This window comes from Cyprinus carpio, chromosome A11, assembly GCF_018340385.1.
Source record: "Cyprinus carpio isolate SPL01 chromosome A11, ASM1834038v1, whole genome shotgun sequence".
Lineage (NCBI taxonomy): Eukaryota > Metazoa > Chordata > Actinopteri > Cypriniformes > Cyprinidae > Cyprinus > Cyprinus carpio.
The window spans coordinates 3,633,806-3,647,413 of NC_056582.1; the positions used below are offsets into that span (position 1 = coordinate 3,633,806).

The following is a 13,608-nucleotide window of genomic DNA, read 5'->3' on the forward strand; positions in this document are numbered from 1 at the left end:
GGGTTAGACAGGGATGTGACAGGTACAGCATATGATGCATCTATTCCACTGAACAAGGCTGTAAGTAAGTGAAGAAGGTGTTCTTCTTGCATATGAGATGAATGTTGAGGACTTCCCACCTGACCATGGCTACCCTGTAGAATTATAAAATTATAAGTGATGAAGAGAGCAAGAGCCACTGGCAGCAGAATGATAACAAAGGCTTTTCTCCTTATGAGGAGTCCTTAGTAATGCTGGAATTAAGTACAGGTAAAAGTGAATGAGGGTTTAAAAGACCAAAAATGAACGTAATACTTGAATGTAAGTTGAACAAACAAATTGTTGGAATTTTCTTGGGTGCAGGTTGGGATGTGGCTTTGCAACTGTTTGAGTTTGTGGGTTCTCGGAAGTGCTTGAAATGGAATGTATTTTTTATGTAAGATTGGGTTATATTTAATTATATTTTAACAAGCAAAATTAAATGTCTTGATGGATAATTGCTGGTGTTCAACACAAGAATACTTGGTCAAAACTGACTATAACAAACAAGGTTATCATTTGTAATTTTATCATGAAATCTCATGACATGTAAACACTTGGTTTGAAATCACATTACACTGTTCATAATTACAGCCATGGCTAAAAGTTTTGAGAATGACACAAATATTAATTTTCACAAAATCTGCTGCTAGCATGCTAGAAAAGGCCTTGTTCGTCACCAAACTGTTCTTGGAAGGAAGTTGCTCTCGCAGGATGTTTTTGTACCATTCTTTATTCATGGCTTTGTTCTTAGGCAAAATTGTGAGTCAAGTCAAGTCAAGTCACCTTTATTTATATAGTGCTTTAAACAAAAAAAGATTGCGTCAAAGCAACTGAACAACATTAATTAGGAAAACAGTGTGTCAATAATGCAAAATGACAGTAAAAGGCAGTTTGTCATTGAATTCAGTGATGTCATCATGACGCTCAGTTCAGTTTAAATCGTATCTGTGCAATAATTTGCAATCAAGTCAACGATATCGCTGTAAATGAAGTGTCCCCAACTATGCAAGCCAGAGGCGACAGCGGCAAGAAACCAAAACTCCATCGGTGACAGAATGGAGAAAAAAACTTGGGAGAAACCAGGCTCAGTTCTCCTCTGACCAGACGAAACCAGCCGTTTCATTCCAGGCTGCAGCAAAGTCAGATTGTGCAGAAGAATCATCTATTTCCTGTGGTCTTGTCCCGGTGGTAGTCTGAGAAAAGGTCTTTACAGGGGATCTGTCTCTGGGGCTCTAGTCCTGGTCTCCGCTGTCTTTCAGGGCTGTAGAGGTCCTTTCTAGGTGCTGATCCACCATCTGGGCTGGATACGTACTGGATCCGGGTGACTGCAGTGACCCTCTGACTTGGATACAGACTGGATCTGGTGGCTATGGTGACCTCGGAATAAGAGAGAAACAGACTTATATTAGCGTAGATGCCATTCTTCTAATGATGTAGCAAGTACATTGGGTGTTATAGGAAGTGTTCCCGGTTCCGGTTTACCTAATGCAGCCTAAAAATCCTTTAATGGATTTGGATATTAGAAGCATATTTGTGTGCTATGTGTAAGCCAGGTTAAAGAGATGGGTCTTTAATCTATATTTAAACTGGAAGAGTGTGTCTGCCTGCCGAACAATGTTAGGTATAGGTTATTCCAGCGTTTGGGTGCTAAATAGGAAAAGGATCTGCCGCCCGCAGTTGACTTTGATATTCTAGGTATTATCAAATTGCCAGTTTTGATAAGTTTTGAGAACGGAGCAGACATGGAGGACTATAATGTAACAAGAGCTCGTTCAAATACTGAGGTGCTAAACCATTCAGGGCTTTATAAGTAATAAGCAAGATTTTAAAATCTATACGATTTTTAATAGGAAGCCAGTGCAGTGTTGACAGAACCGGGCTAATATGATCATACTTCCTGGTTCTAGTAAGAACTCTAGCTGCTGCATTTTGGACTAACTGGAGTTTGTTTACTAAGCATGCAGAACAAGCATCCAATAAAGCATTAGAATAATCTAACCTTGAGGTCAAAAATGCCTGGATTAACATTTCTGCATTTGACATTGAGAGCATAGGCCGTAATTTAGATATATTTTTGAGATGGAAAAATGCAGTTTTACAAATGCTAGAAATGTGGCTTTCTAAGGAAAGGTTGCTATCAAATAGCACACCTAGGTTTCTAACTGATGATGAAGAATTAACAGAGCAGCCATCAAGTCTTAGACAGCGTTCTAGGTTATTACATGCAGAGCTTTTAGGTCCTATAATTAACACCTCTGTTTTTTCAGAATTTAGCAGTAAAAAATTACTTGTCATCTTTTTTTTTAAATCGACTATGCATTCCGTTAATTTTTCAAATTGGTATGTTTTGCCGGGCCGCGAAGAAATATAGAGCTGAGCGTCATCAGCAAAACAGTGAAAGCTAACACCGTGTTTCCTGATGATATTTCCCAAGGGTAACATGTAAAGCGTGAAGAGTAACGGCCCTAGTACTGAGCCTTGAGGTACTCCATACTGCACTTGTGATCGATATGATACCTCTTCATTCACTGCTACGAATTGATGGCGGTCATATAAGTATGATTTAAACCATACTAATGCACTTCCATTAATGCCAACAAAGTGTTCTAGTCTATGCAAAAGAATGGTGTGGTCAATAGTGTCGAAAGCAGCACTAAGATCCAATAGCACTAATAGAGAGATACAACCACGATCAGATGATAAGAGCAGGTCATTTGTAACTCTAAGGAGAGCAGTCTCAGTACTATGATACGGTCTAAATCCTGAATGGAAATCCTCACAGATGCCATTTTTCTCTATGAAGGAATATAATTGTGAGGATACTACCTTTTCTAGTATCTTGGACAGAAAAGGGAGATTCGAGATCGGTCTATAATTAACTATTTCTTTGGAGTCAAGTTGTGTTTTTTTGATGAGACGCTTAATAACAGGCAGTTTGAAGGTTTTGGGGACATATCCTAATAACAATGAGGAATTAATAATAGTCAGAAGAGGATCTATGACTTCTGGAAGCACCTCTTTTAGGAGCTAAGATGGAATAGGGTCTAACATACATGTTGTTGGTTTAGATGATTTAACAAGTTTATACAATTCTTCCTCTCCTATTGTAAAGAATGAGTGGAATTGTTTCTCAGGGGATCTATAGTGCACTGTCTGGTGTGATACTATAGCTGACGGCTGCATGGTTACAATTTTATCTCTAATAGTATCGATTTTAGAAGTAAAGTAGTTCATAAAGTCATTACTGCTGTGATGTTGGGAAATGTCAACACTTGTTGATGCTTTATTTTTCGATAATTTAGCCACTGTATTGAATAAATACCTGAGGTTATGTTTGTTTTCTTCTAAAAGAGACGAAAAGTAATCAGATCTAGCAGTTTTTAATGTTTTTCTGTAAGATAGGTTACTTTCCCTCCAAGCAATACGAAATACCTCTAGTTTTGTTTTCCTCCAGCTGCGCTCCATTTTCCGGGCTGCTCTCTTTAGGGTGCGAGTGTGCTCATTATACCACGGTGTCAGACTGTTTTCCTTAACCTTCCTTAAGCGTAAAGGAGCAACTGTATTTAAAATGTTAGAAAAGAGAGAGTCCATAGTTTCGGTTACATCATCAAGTTGTTCTGAGGTTTTGGATATGCTAAGGAATTGGGATACATCAGGAAGATTACTTACAAAGCAGTCTTTTGTGGTAGAAGCGATGGTTCTACCATACTTGTAACAAGAAGTAGAATTTACAGTTTTAGCTATATGAAGTTTGCACAAAACTAAATAATGATCTGAGATATCATCGCTTGGCTGCATAATTTCAACACCATCAACATCAATTCCATGTGACAGTATTAAATCTAGATTATGATTCAGATCAGAATCAGAATGTCTATAAATGCTGATCCCAATGCATCTTTTTCATTATCAACATGGATATTAAAATCACCAACAATTAAAACTTTATCTGCAGCCAGCACTAACTCGGATGTAAAATCAGCAAACTCTTTAATAAAGTCTGTATGGTACAGTACCCTGGTGGCCTGTATACAGTAGCCGGTACAAATCTCACAGGGGATTTATCATTAACATTTGTTTCTCTGGATAATGTTATATGAAGCACAATACTGCAAATGAGTTATACTTGAAGCCTGCCCTCTGAGAAATCCTGAAAACATTGTTATAAATTGAAGCAACACCTTTTGGACGTGGCTCATGTTTATAACAGTAATCTTGGGGTGTAGACTCATTTAAAATAATGTAATCATCAGGTTTTAGCCAGGTTTCTGTCAAACAGAGTGCATCTAGATTATGATCAGTGATCATATTATTTACAAAAAGTGCTTTCGTAGAAAGGGACCTGATATTCAATAAGCCAAGCTTTATCATTTGTTTATCCGTATTGCATCTGCTTTTATTTGTTGAATCTCAATTAAATTGTTGCTCTTAAATTAGTTTGGACATTTTTTTTATTTTCTAGCCCGGGGAACAGACACAGTCTCTATACTGTGATATCTAGGTGAAAGAGTCTCTATGTGCTGAGAATTAACTGACTTCTGTGACATGAGGCAGCTAGCAGACGGTCGGTTTAGCCAGTCTGTCTGCTTCCTGACCTGGGTCCCAGTTAGTCAAGTACAAACTCTAAGAATATGTGCCATATTTCTAGAGAAAAGTGTGGCACCACCCCAGGAGGGATGAAGACCATCTCTTTTCAACAGGTCAGGTCTGCCCCAAAAGCTTGTCCAATTGTCTGTGAAACCTATGTTATTCTGTGTGAGTGAGCCCACTCCCTTGGCTGAGAAGCAACCCTACACATGAATGGTCTCAGGATGCTTTACTGTTGGCATGACACAGGACTGATGGTAGCGCTCACCTTTTCTTATCTGGACAAGCTTTTTTCCAGATCAACTTTAGAAGAATTTCTTGGGCGCCCTGAAGCCTTCTTCACAACAATTGATCCTCTCTCCTTAAAGCTCTTGATGATTCGGTAAATGGTTGATTTTGGTGCAATCTTACTAGCAGCATTATCCTTGCCTGTGAATCCCTTTTTGTGCAAAGCAATGATGACTGCACACGTTTCCTTGCAGGTAACCATGGTTAACAGTAGAACAATGATTTCAAGCACCATCCTCCTTTTAAAGTTTCCAGACTGTTATATTATATATTAACTTTTGTATTAACTCAATAAGAATGACAGAGTGATCTCTAGCCTTGTCCTCGTCAACACTCTCACCTGTGTTTACGAGAGAATCACTGACATGATGTCAGCTGGTCCTTTTTGTCACAGGGCTGAAATGCAGTGAAATGCAGCAGACTTTGTGAAAATTGATATTTGTCATTCTGAAAACTTTTGGCCACGTTTTTGGCTGTATATTCTGAACATCAGCATAGGCTTTTAATGAAGTAGGACTGCATTTCTGTGTGTGTGTGTGTGTGTGTGTGTGTGTGTGTGTGTTATATATATATATATATATATATATATATATATATATATATATGTGTGTGTGTGTGTGTGTGTGTGTGTGTGTGTGTGTGTTCAATAAAAATTATTCAATCCCCAGAGACTGTATAACAATTTACAAATGTAAGCTTTTCTGAAGTACCAGTTTAGTGGCATACTGAATGTGATTTAATACTTTAGTGAAATGACATTTGAATGATTTAACCATTTAATCATTTGTAATTCTTTTAGTATTCAGTATTAGGTATTGATGCAATTTTTAATGCAATTTGTAATGTGACTGATATTTTATGTGAAACACTACTATTAGTAAATAGTCAATGGTATGAAAATAATTTTTGTCATCTTTTGTGATTTTAAGCAAATTTCAGAATGTGGTATACTTTATGTTAACTGTTTAACTGTAGTATGTCATTTGGGAGGAAAGACAAAATAAACACTCATTAGAAGTAGTTTTCCTGGTGGGTAGATTTGGAACTTGGTAGATAAGGAACTTAACTAATGTTACCATACCTGAAAATGAAATGAAAATATGTTCGCGAGAGAGAGAGAAAGAGAGTGTACTTAAATGTAAAAATTGTGAATGTTTTCTAATGGGGTTTGGGTAAAAGCATCTGTAACTCGTACATTTTAATGATCAATTCATTGCAGACATCAGTAAGGTCAGTGCATCATTTTATTTCATATACACTCTAATTGGAGGAACCACAAAATATGCCTCGATCTCAATTCACTGCAGCACCAGATATGTGGTTGACAATGTAAAGAACAAATGTTTACTGTACATATTCTTTACATTGCAATAGACAACTGAATGCTCACTTGATATGTGTCTCCTTTCAAGCCTCATTTTATTAAAATTTCTGACTGGAACTGATTAATAATGCAAATCAGTGACTGACCTGGAGAGGAGAGATTATCTTAAAACTCCTCACCCTCCTCTTCTCCTTCTCCCTCAACTGAATCTACACCCACCTCTTCATAATCTTTCTCCAGGGCTGCCATGTCTTCTCGAGCCTCAGAGAACTCGCCCTCCTCCATTCCTTCACCTACGTACCAGTGCACAAAGGCACGCTTAGCATACATCAGATCGAACTTATGATCAAGTCTGGCCCAAGCCTCCGCGATAGCAGTGGTGTTGCTTAGCATGCACACAGCTCGCTGCACCTTGGCCAAATCACCACCAGGTACAACGGTAGGGGGCTGGTAGTTGATACCAACCTTGAAACCAGTTGGACACCAGTCCACAAACTGAATGCTGCGCTTGGTCTTTATGGTGGCAATAGCAGCATTTACATCTTTAGGTACAACATCACCACGGTACAACAGGCAGCAAGCCATGTACTTGCCGTGACGTGGGTCACATTTGACCATCTGATTAGATGGCTCAAAGCAAGCATTAGTGATCTCAGCCACTGAGAGCTGCTCATGGTAAGCTTTCTCAGCAGAGATCACAGGAGCATAAGTTGCTAAAGGAAAATGGATGCGTGGATACGGCACCAAGTTGGTCTGAAACTCAGTTAAGTCAACATTCAGAGCACCATCAAATCTCAGGGAGGCAGTAATGGAGGACACAATTTGGCTGATAAGCCTGTTAAGGTTTGTGTAGGTGGGACGCTCGATATCAAGGTTTCTACGGCAGATGTCATAGATGGCCTCATTGTCAACCATGAAAGCACAGTCTGAGTGCTCGAGGGTGGTGTGGGTGGTAAGAATGGAGTTGTAGGGCTCCACCACAGCAGTAGACACCTGTGGAGCCGGGTAGATGGAGAACTCAAGCTTAGATTTCTTTCCATAATCAACAGAAAGTCGCTCCATCAGTAAAGAGGTGAAACCAGAACCAGTTCCTCCTCCAAAGCTGTGGAACACCAAGAAGCCCTGAAGTCCAGTGCACTGGTCAGCCTATGAAGAGGGAAATGGAAAGAAACAATAATTAAATTGTATCTAATATTAAGTTAACACATGTTAAAACAAATACTGAAAGAAAACAGGCTGACTGTAATTACAAGGATCTCTTACCAGTTTGCGAATCCTGTCAAGAACAAGATCAATGATCTCTTTGCCGATAGTGTAATGGCCACGAGCGTAGTTGTTAGCTGCATCCTCCTTTCCAGTGATCAGCTGCTCAGGGTGGAAAAGCTGACGGTAAGTTCCGGTGCGAACCTCATCTGAACCCCAAAAAAAGAGTGTGGAGAGAATGAAATCTGTGAAGCTCATGGACTAACCATAAGAGACTGATAATCAGGGAATTACTAACCAATCACAGTGGGCTCCAGATCTACAAACACGGCCCTGGGAACATGCTTGCCAGCTCCTGTCTCACTGAAAAAAGTGTTGAAGGAGTCATCCCCTCCACCAAGGTCTTATCACTGGGCATCTGTCCATCCGGCTGAATCCCATGCTCAAGGCAGTAAAGTTCCCAGCAGGCATTGCCAATCTGGACGCCTGCTTGACCCACATGAATGGAAATACACTCACGCTGTTGCAAAGAAGAAAAGCAACAGTTTTATTATATAATAGTTAGTTGCACCCTTTTAAATCTGATATAATTTTGACTTCAATACTATAAATAACAAATACATACTGTGCAAGTGTTGCAGAAATTTGACACAATAACATGCCATTCTATGCTTTAAGTTTAAAACTGTAGCCAATGAGGTAAAACATGTTAACAACCATGGATGCCACCTTCCTCCTCCTCTCCTGTTTAAAAACCTCAAGCTGCACCTGGCTGTCCCTTAATTCTTGCTTAGCAACATGAGTTTACTTAAAGAAGTCATCTTACCAAATTGCAGCATTATTTTTACTGTATATGCAATGTAAGTTAAGTCCATACAAAGTCAGTGAGCTGTATTTTAATTCTGGGTTTATAAATAATCCTTTCTCTGCTGATGAAATAACTCTGAATTTATTTAAAGCACTGTTACACTCATACTGCTGCACTGTTACAGTACTGTTTAAAGTAGGCTACAACATATGTTTCCTGAGCTTAGCTGGTCAGAGAAGATTGTGCATTTAAAGAGATTAAGGCTGTCTGAAGAGTATAGTGTGCACTCTCTGCAATGCCTTTAATGACCTTCAAATCCGTCAAATAACTGCAGTTTAATATTTGTAATGTAGCCTATTTGAAATGAATACCTAGATTTAAAATCACAAAGAGAAATGTACTGAATAATATTAATATTAATAATAGCCTGATAAAATTTCATCAGCATCTAACAGACAAAAAGTGGTCACACATCCAGATACAAAATAACAGCGAGTCAAAAATATTCACCAGAATTTTCAGCAGGAATATATCGAACAGATGTCGTTTATTAAAACAATGACAGGTGTAGTGTCCCTGTAACCTGCCTCATCACTAGATACAGCCACTAGACTACTATTTAATAATTATTATGTACACAACATTTAGTAAATTATATGCTTAGATTTAGTGCATGGTTTAGTATATCTTTCTTCATAATGACACAATTCTAATAGTATATATCCTAAAAATGTAATAATACAACGAGTCAGCTACTCACCATTTTCGTATACTTTGGAATGATCTGGAAACAATATTTTGCTCTGCTGCGTTACTGTTCTCGACGGCGAAGAGTCGATGTAGTAACTGCGCGAAATCCTCGAGTGGCACCGCTTTTATAGAGTGACAGCGTCAAGATGTGACCTACTTCATGTATGTGAATAGCCTATATAGACTACTCAGTTCATTGCATCAGAACACTTGTTTCATTTAGCCTTTTTTTTCTTCTTCTTTTTTTTTTTTTGCATGCCGTTGATTTATGAATAATCTCTGGGGATCATTTGAAATTACCTACTTCATGATATTACCAGCGCATTTTACACTTTAAAAATGAAATAAAACCGCTATGTCATTGGGTCAATCAGTTCAAGCCCTCTTTCACAATCATATAAGATTTATTTTACAGTCTGTAATGGTGCTTGTTGAACAGTTTTTTATTTATTAATTTTTTTTTTACATAGAGTGACTGATTCTGCAGCATTATGATGTCATCTACTGCAGCAGAATCTCAGACGGGCGGTGGCTCTGGTTTTGCTCTTGGTACGCCTTTATGGAAATATTGTCTATATTGTCTATATTTCATATTAGGGTTTAAAACACATGTGTTTGTCTGGATCACAATGATAAGGTGCGGCTGCATCAAAGCATCTAAAAATAAGAACTGTGTTCAGTAGGTTTATTGAAATTTACGGTCAAAAACAAAACGAATGACATAATGGTCAAATTACATTTTTAATTATTTGTAGGATGCAGGTTTGATGAATAAAATTACACGAATGCCATTTTGTGTGATGTCTGTGATCTAGATGTTATTTTCTGTGCATTTGACATTTATTGCAACTATGAATAGACGAACCCTTCTTTACAAAGAGATTCAACTTTTAATAAACGATTTGGCATCACTAAGTAAGACTGGCGTGAAATAAAACTGTATTTTGTTAGGAATACTTATACAAGATGTATTTGGTTGCGCATAAACTGAGCCCATCCCTGCAGCCTGCTGTCATAGCAACACCTCCATCTTCTCTGCAATGAGATCAGCAGCACACATCAGCGCCTGCAGCAGCTGAGATAAAACACAAAATGGTGAGTGAACACTTTATTTCTCAGTTAATTTTTTGCCTTTAATGTACATCTTATTTTGCTGTTTTGCGCTTTAATTGGAAGGTTTTGCACAGTTCTTGTAGTCCTAATCTATTGATGCTAGTCATTGTTAGAGAAGCAAGACGAGCTCTATATTTTTCATTTGAGAACATTTCTGATTTGAGAGCCTAAAAAGCTACAGATAAATAGCTATGTTATATATTTTTTTTCAAATACTGAATTAGCAAATCTGGGAATATAACGGTCTTACATTTCACATTGTATACCACTGTTGCCTTTGGGTAATTATCTGAAAATGGTTTTGAAATATTTTATTTTTATACAGTTATGGGTTTCATAATAAAGTTTAAAAGTTTGGCAAACAACATGTTTTGTCAGTAAGTAAATATAAATTAGAATCCAGTGTGGTATGTAATCCAAACTTACATTTTATAAAGCTCTCTCTCTCTCTCTCTCTCTCTCTCTCTCTCTCTATTTTTAATGTATTGGTACTGGGAATTATCCTAATTTTAAGGATAAATGTTAATGATAGAGTCATTTATTTTTCTTTTCCACAACAGCGTGAGTGTATTTCCATTCATGTGGGTCAAGCAGGCGTCCAGATTGGCAATGCCTGCTGGGAACTTTACTGCCTTGAGCATGGGATTCAGCCGGATGGACAGATGCCCAGTGATAAGACCATTGGTGGAGGGGATGACTCCTTCAACACTTTTTTCAGTGAGACAGGAGCTGGCAAGCATGTTCCCAGGGCCGTGTTTGTAGATCTGGAGCCCACTGTGATTGGTTAGTAATTGCCTGATTACCAGTCTCTTATGGTTAGTCCACGAGCTTCACAGATTTAATTCTCTCCACACTCTTTTTTTTGGGGTTCAGATGAGGTTCGCACCGGAACTTACCGTCAGCTTTTCCACCCTGAGCAGCTGATCACTGGAAAGGAGGATGCAGCTAACAACTACGCTCGTGGCCATTACACTATCGGCAAAGAGATCATTGATCTTGTTCTTGACAGGATTCGCAAACTGGTAAGAGATCCTTGTAATCGCAGTCAGCCTGTTATCTTTCAGTATTTGTTTTAACATGTGTTAACTTAATATTAGATACAATTTAATTATTGTTTCTTTCCATTGCCCTCTTCATAGGCTGACCAGTGCACTGGACTTCAGGGCTTCTTGGTGTTCCACAGCTTTGGAGGAGGAACTGGTTCTGGTTTCACCTCTTTACTGATGGAGCGCCTTTCTGTTGATTATGGAAAGAAATCTAAGCTTGAGTTCTCCATCTACCCAGCTCCACAGGTGTCTACTGCTGTGGTGGAGCCCTACAACTCCATTCTTACCACCCACACCACCCTCGAGCACTCAGACTGTGCTTTCATGGTCGACAATGAGGCCATCTATGACATCTGCCGTAGAAACCTTGATATCGAGCGTCCCACCTACACAAACCTTAACAGGTTGATAGGTCAGATTGTGTCCTCCATTACTGCCTCCTTGAGATTTGACGGTGCTCTGAATGTTGACTTAACTGAGTTTCAGACCAACTTGGTGCCGTATCCACGCATCCATTTTCCTTTAGCAACTTATGCTCCTGTGATCTCTGCTGAGAAAGCTTACCATGAGCAGCTCTCAGTGGCTGAGATCACCAATGCTTGCTTTGAGCCATCTAATCAGATGGTCAAATGTGACCCACGTCACGGCAAGTACATGGCTTGCTGCCTGTTGTACCGTGGTGATGTTGTACCTAAAGATGTAAATGCTGCTATTGCCACCATAAAGACCAAGCGCAGCATTCAGTTTGTGGACTGGTGTCCAACTGGTTTCAAGGTTGGTATCAACTACCAGCCCCCTACCGTTGTACCTGGTGGTGATTTGGCCAAGGTGCAGCGAGCTGTGTGCATGCTAAGCAACACCACTGCTATCGCGGAGGCTTGGGCCAGACTTGATCATAAGTTCGATCTGATGTATGCTAAGCGTGCCTTTGTGCACTGGTACGTAGGTGAAGGAATGGAGGAGGGCGAGTTCTCTGAGGCTCGAGAAGACATGGCAGCCCTGGAGAAAGATTATGAAGAGGTGGGTGTAGATTCAGTTGAGGGAGAAGGAGAAGAGGAGGGTGAGGAGTATTAGATTTCCTTCGTTTTCATGCCTTCTCCAGAATGAAAATGAATAGCAGGTAGCCTCTAGACCGAAAATTTCACAAGCTTAATAAATGGCAACTGGCATAATAGTATACTTGGTGTTAGTTTGAATGTTAGTTTAATTGTCTGACAAATATTATAACGAAAGCTTATTGTGGATATTCAGTGTCTCAATAAAAATCTTAAAATAAACATTCGTATGCTCTTGACCACTTCAACAATACATTGATCTTTAGTTCTGCAGTTTCAGTGAATTATGAGAAATCAGTTTTTCCTTTATGTTTGGAAATAAAGTTTGTTGGACTATGCAGAAAAACTTTCAAAATGTCCTTATATTTTTCAGTTGGTTTTAACTAATGATAAGAGCAAATAAGTCTCCATGTCAAGCTTTTGTGAATCATAAATATTTCTGTTTCCAAATCAAAATGCACAGGTATTTATTTATTTATTTAGTACTGTTGTAAAAGCACATCACAGACAAATTTGACATCGTTATATTTGAAATTTAGAATAATATTAGAATATTATAAACACTCCCATTATCCATATATTAATTGGAAACTCCAATTAAATGTGTTAGGTGGTAAAAATTAAAACTATGTAAAGACAATGACAGAAAGATAATTAAAAATGCCTGTATTTTTGGCAAGATGTCACATTTTCTCAGCATCAATAATAATAATTACATGTATATACACAAACACATAGGCACATACTGTACAAAATGCTTATTTTATGGATTTAGAAAATGTGCTTGACTCTAGTCTACTGTATATTTCAGTGATGATGACTTTATTGACTGAGCAAAGGAAAAAAATGGAAGCTATGAATTATTAATATTGGTGTACTCTTAGCAGTGAGCATACATAAAAAAACATAAAACATAAAAAAGCTGTCACTGGCCGGTATCTTTTCAAAAGGTAAAACTGTATATTTAGGGTACCAACAGTTTGTCACTGGGGCTCTACCCTCAAAGGGACATCTTTGTACCTTTTTTTGCCCTTAAAATTTATCACATCAAGGACACAGATTACTAATCATTAAGGCTACTGTCTCAGTGACAAGCTGTTGAAACCCTAAAAGTATAATTTTTTTTGTGACAGTGTAAGACATTATAGGTTGTTACCTGTCAAATTAATTCAGTATCAACAACGGTTATCTTTGCATCATGAAGCTGCATCTGAAATGGCATTTAGTGATATATATATATGGAAAGTCTTAATGAGTGAGTCATTGAACTATTATTATTCACAAAGATAGACGTTTTATAAACTGAAATTAAAGCACCAGAAACTTTTTATCACAACAAGACATTTTCTTAGACATTTTTGACCAGTTAGGTCTTCATCTATCTTTATTTATTCTGTCCTGTTCTTAAGACCA

The 13,608-nt window shown here is 38.3% G+C and overlaps 1 protein-coding gene and 1 pseudogene across 1 annotated transcript; one reads left to right on the forward strand and one right to left on the reverse strand.

Moving 5' to 3' along the window:
- Positions 1 to 6,122: 6,122 nt before the first annotated feature.
- On the reverse strand, positions 6,123 to 7,943 carry LOC109054301 (annotated as a pseudogene).
- Positions 7,944 to 9,986: 2,043 nt separating this feature from the next.
- On the forward strand, positions 9,987 to 12,434 carry LOC109048653 (tubulin alpha-1A chain-like). The gene is made up of 4 exons (XM_042765937.1): positions 9,987 to 10,076; positions 10,655 to 10,877; positions 10,968 to 11,116; positions 11,234 to 12,434. Exons 1-4 carry the CDS (start codon positions 10,074 to 10,076, stop codon positions 12,212 to 12,214), a joined length of 1,356 nt encoding a protein of 451 aa, XP_042621871.1. The 5' UTR covers positions 9,987 to 10,073; the 3' UTR covers positions 12,215 to 12,434.
- Positions 12,435 to 13,608: the final 1,174 nt, after the last annotated feature.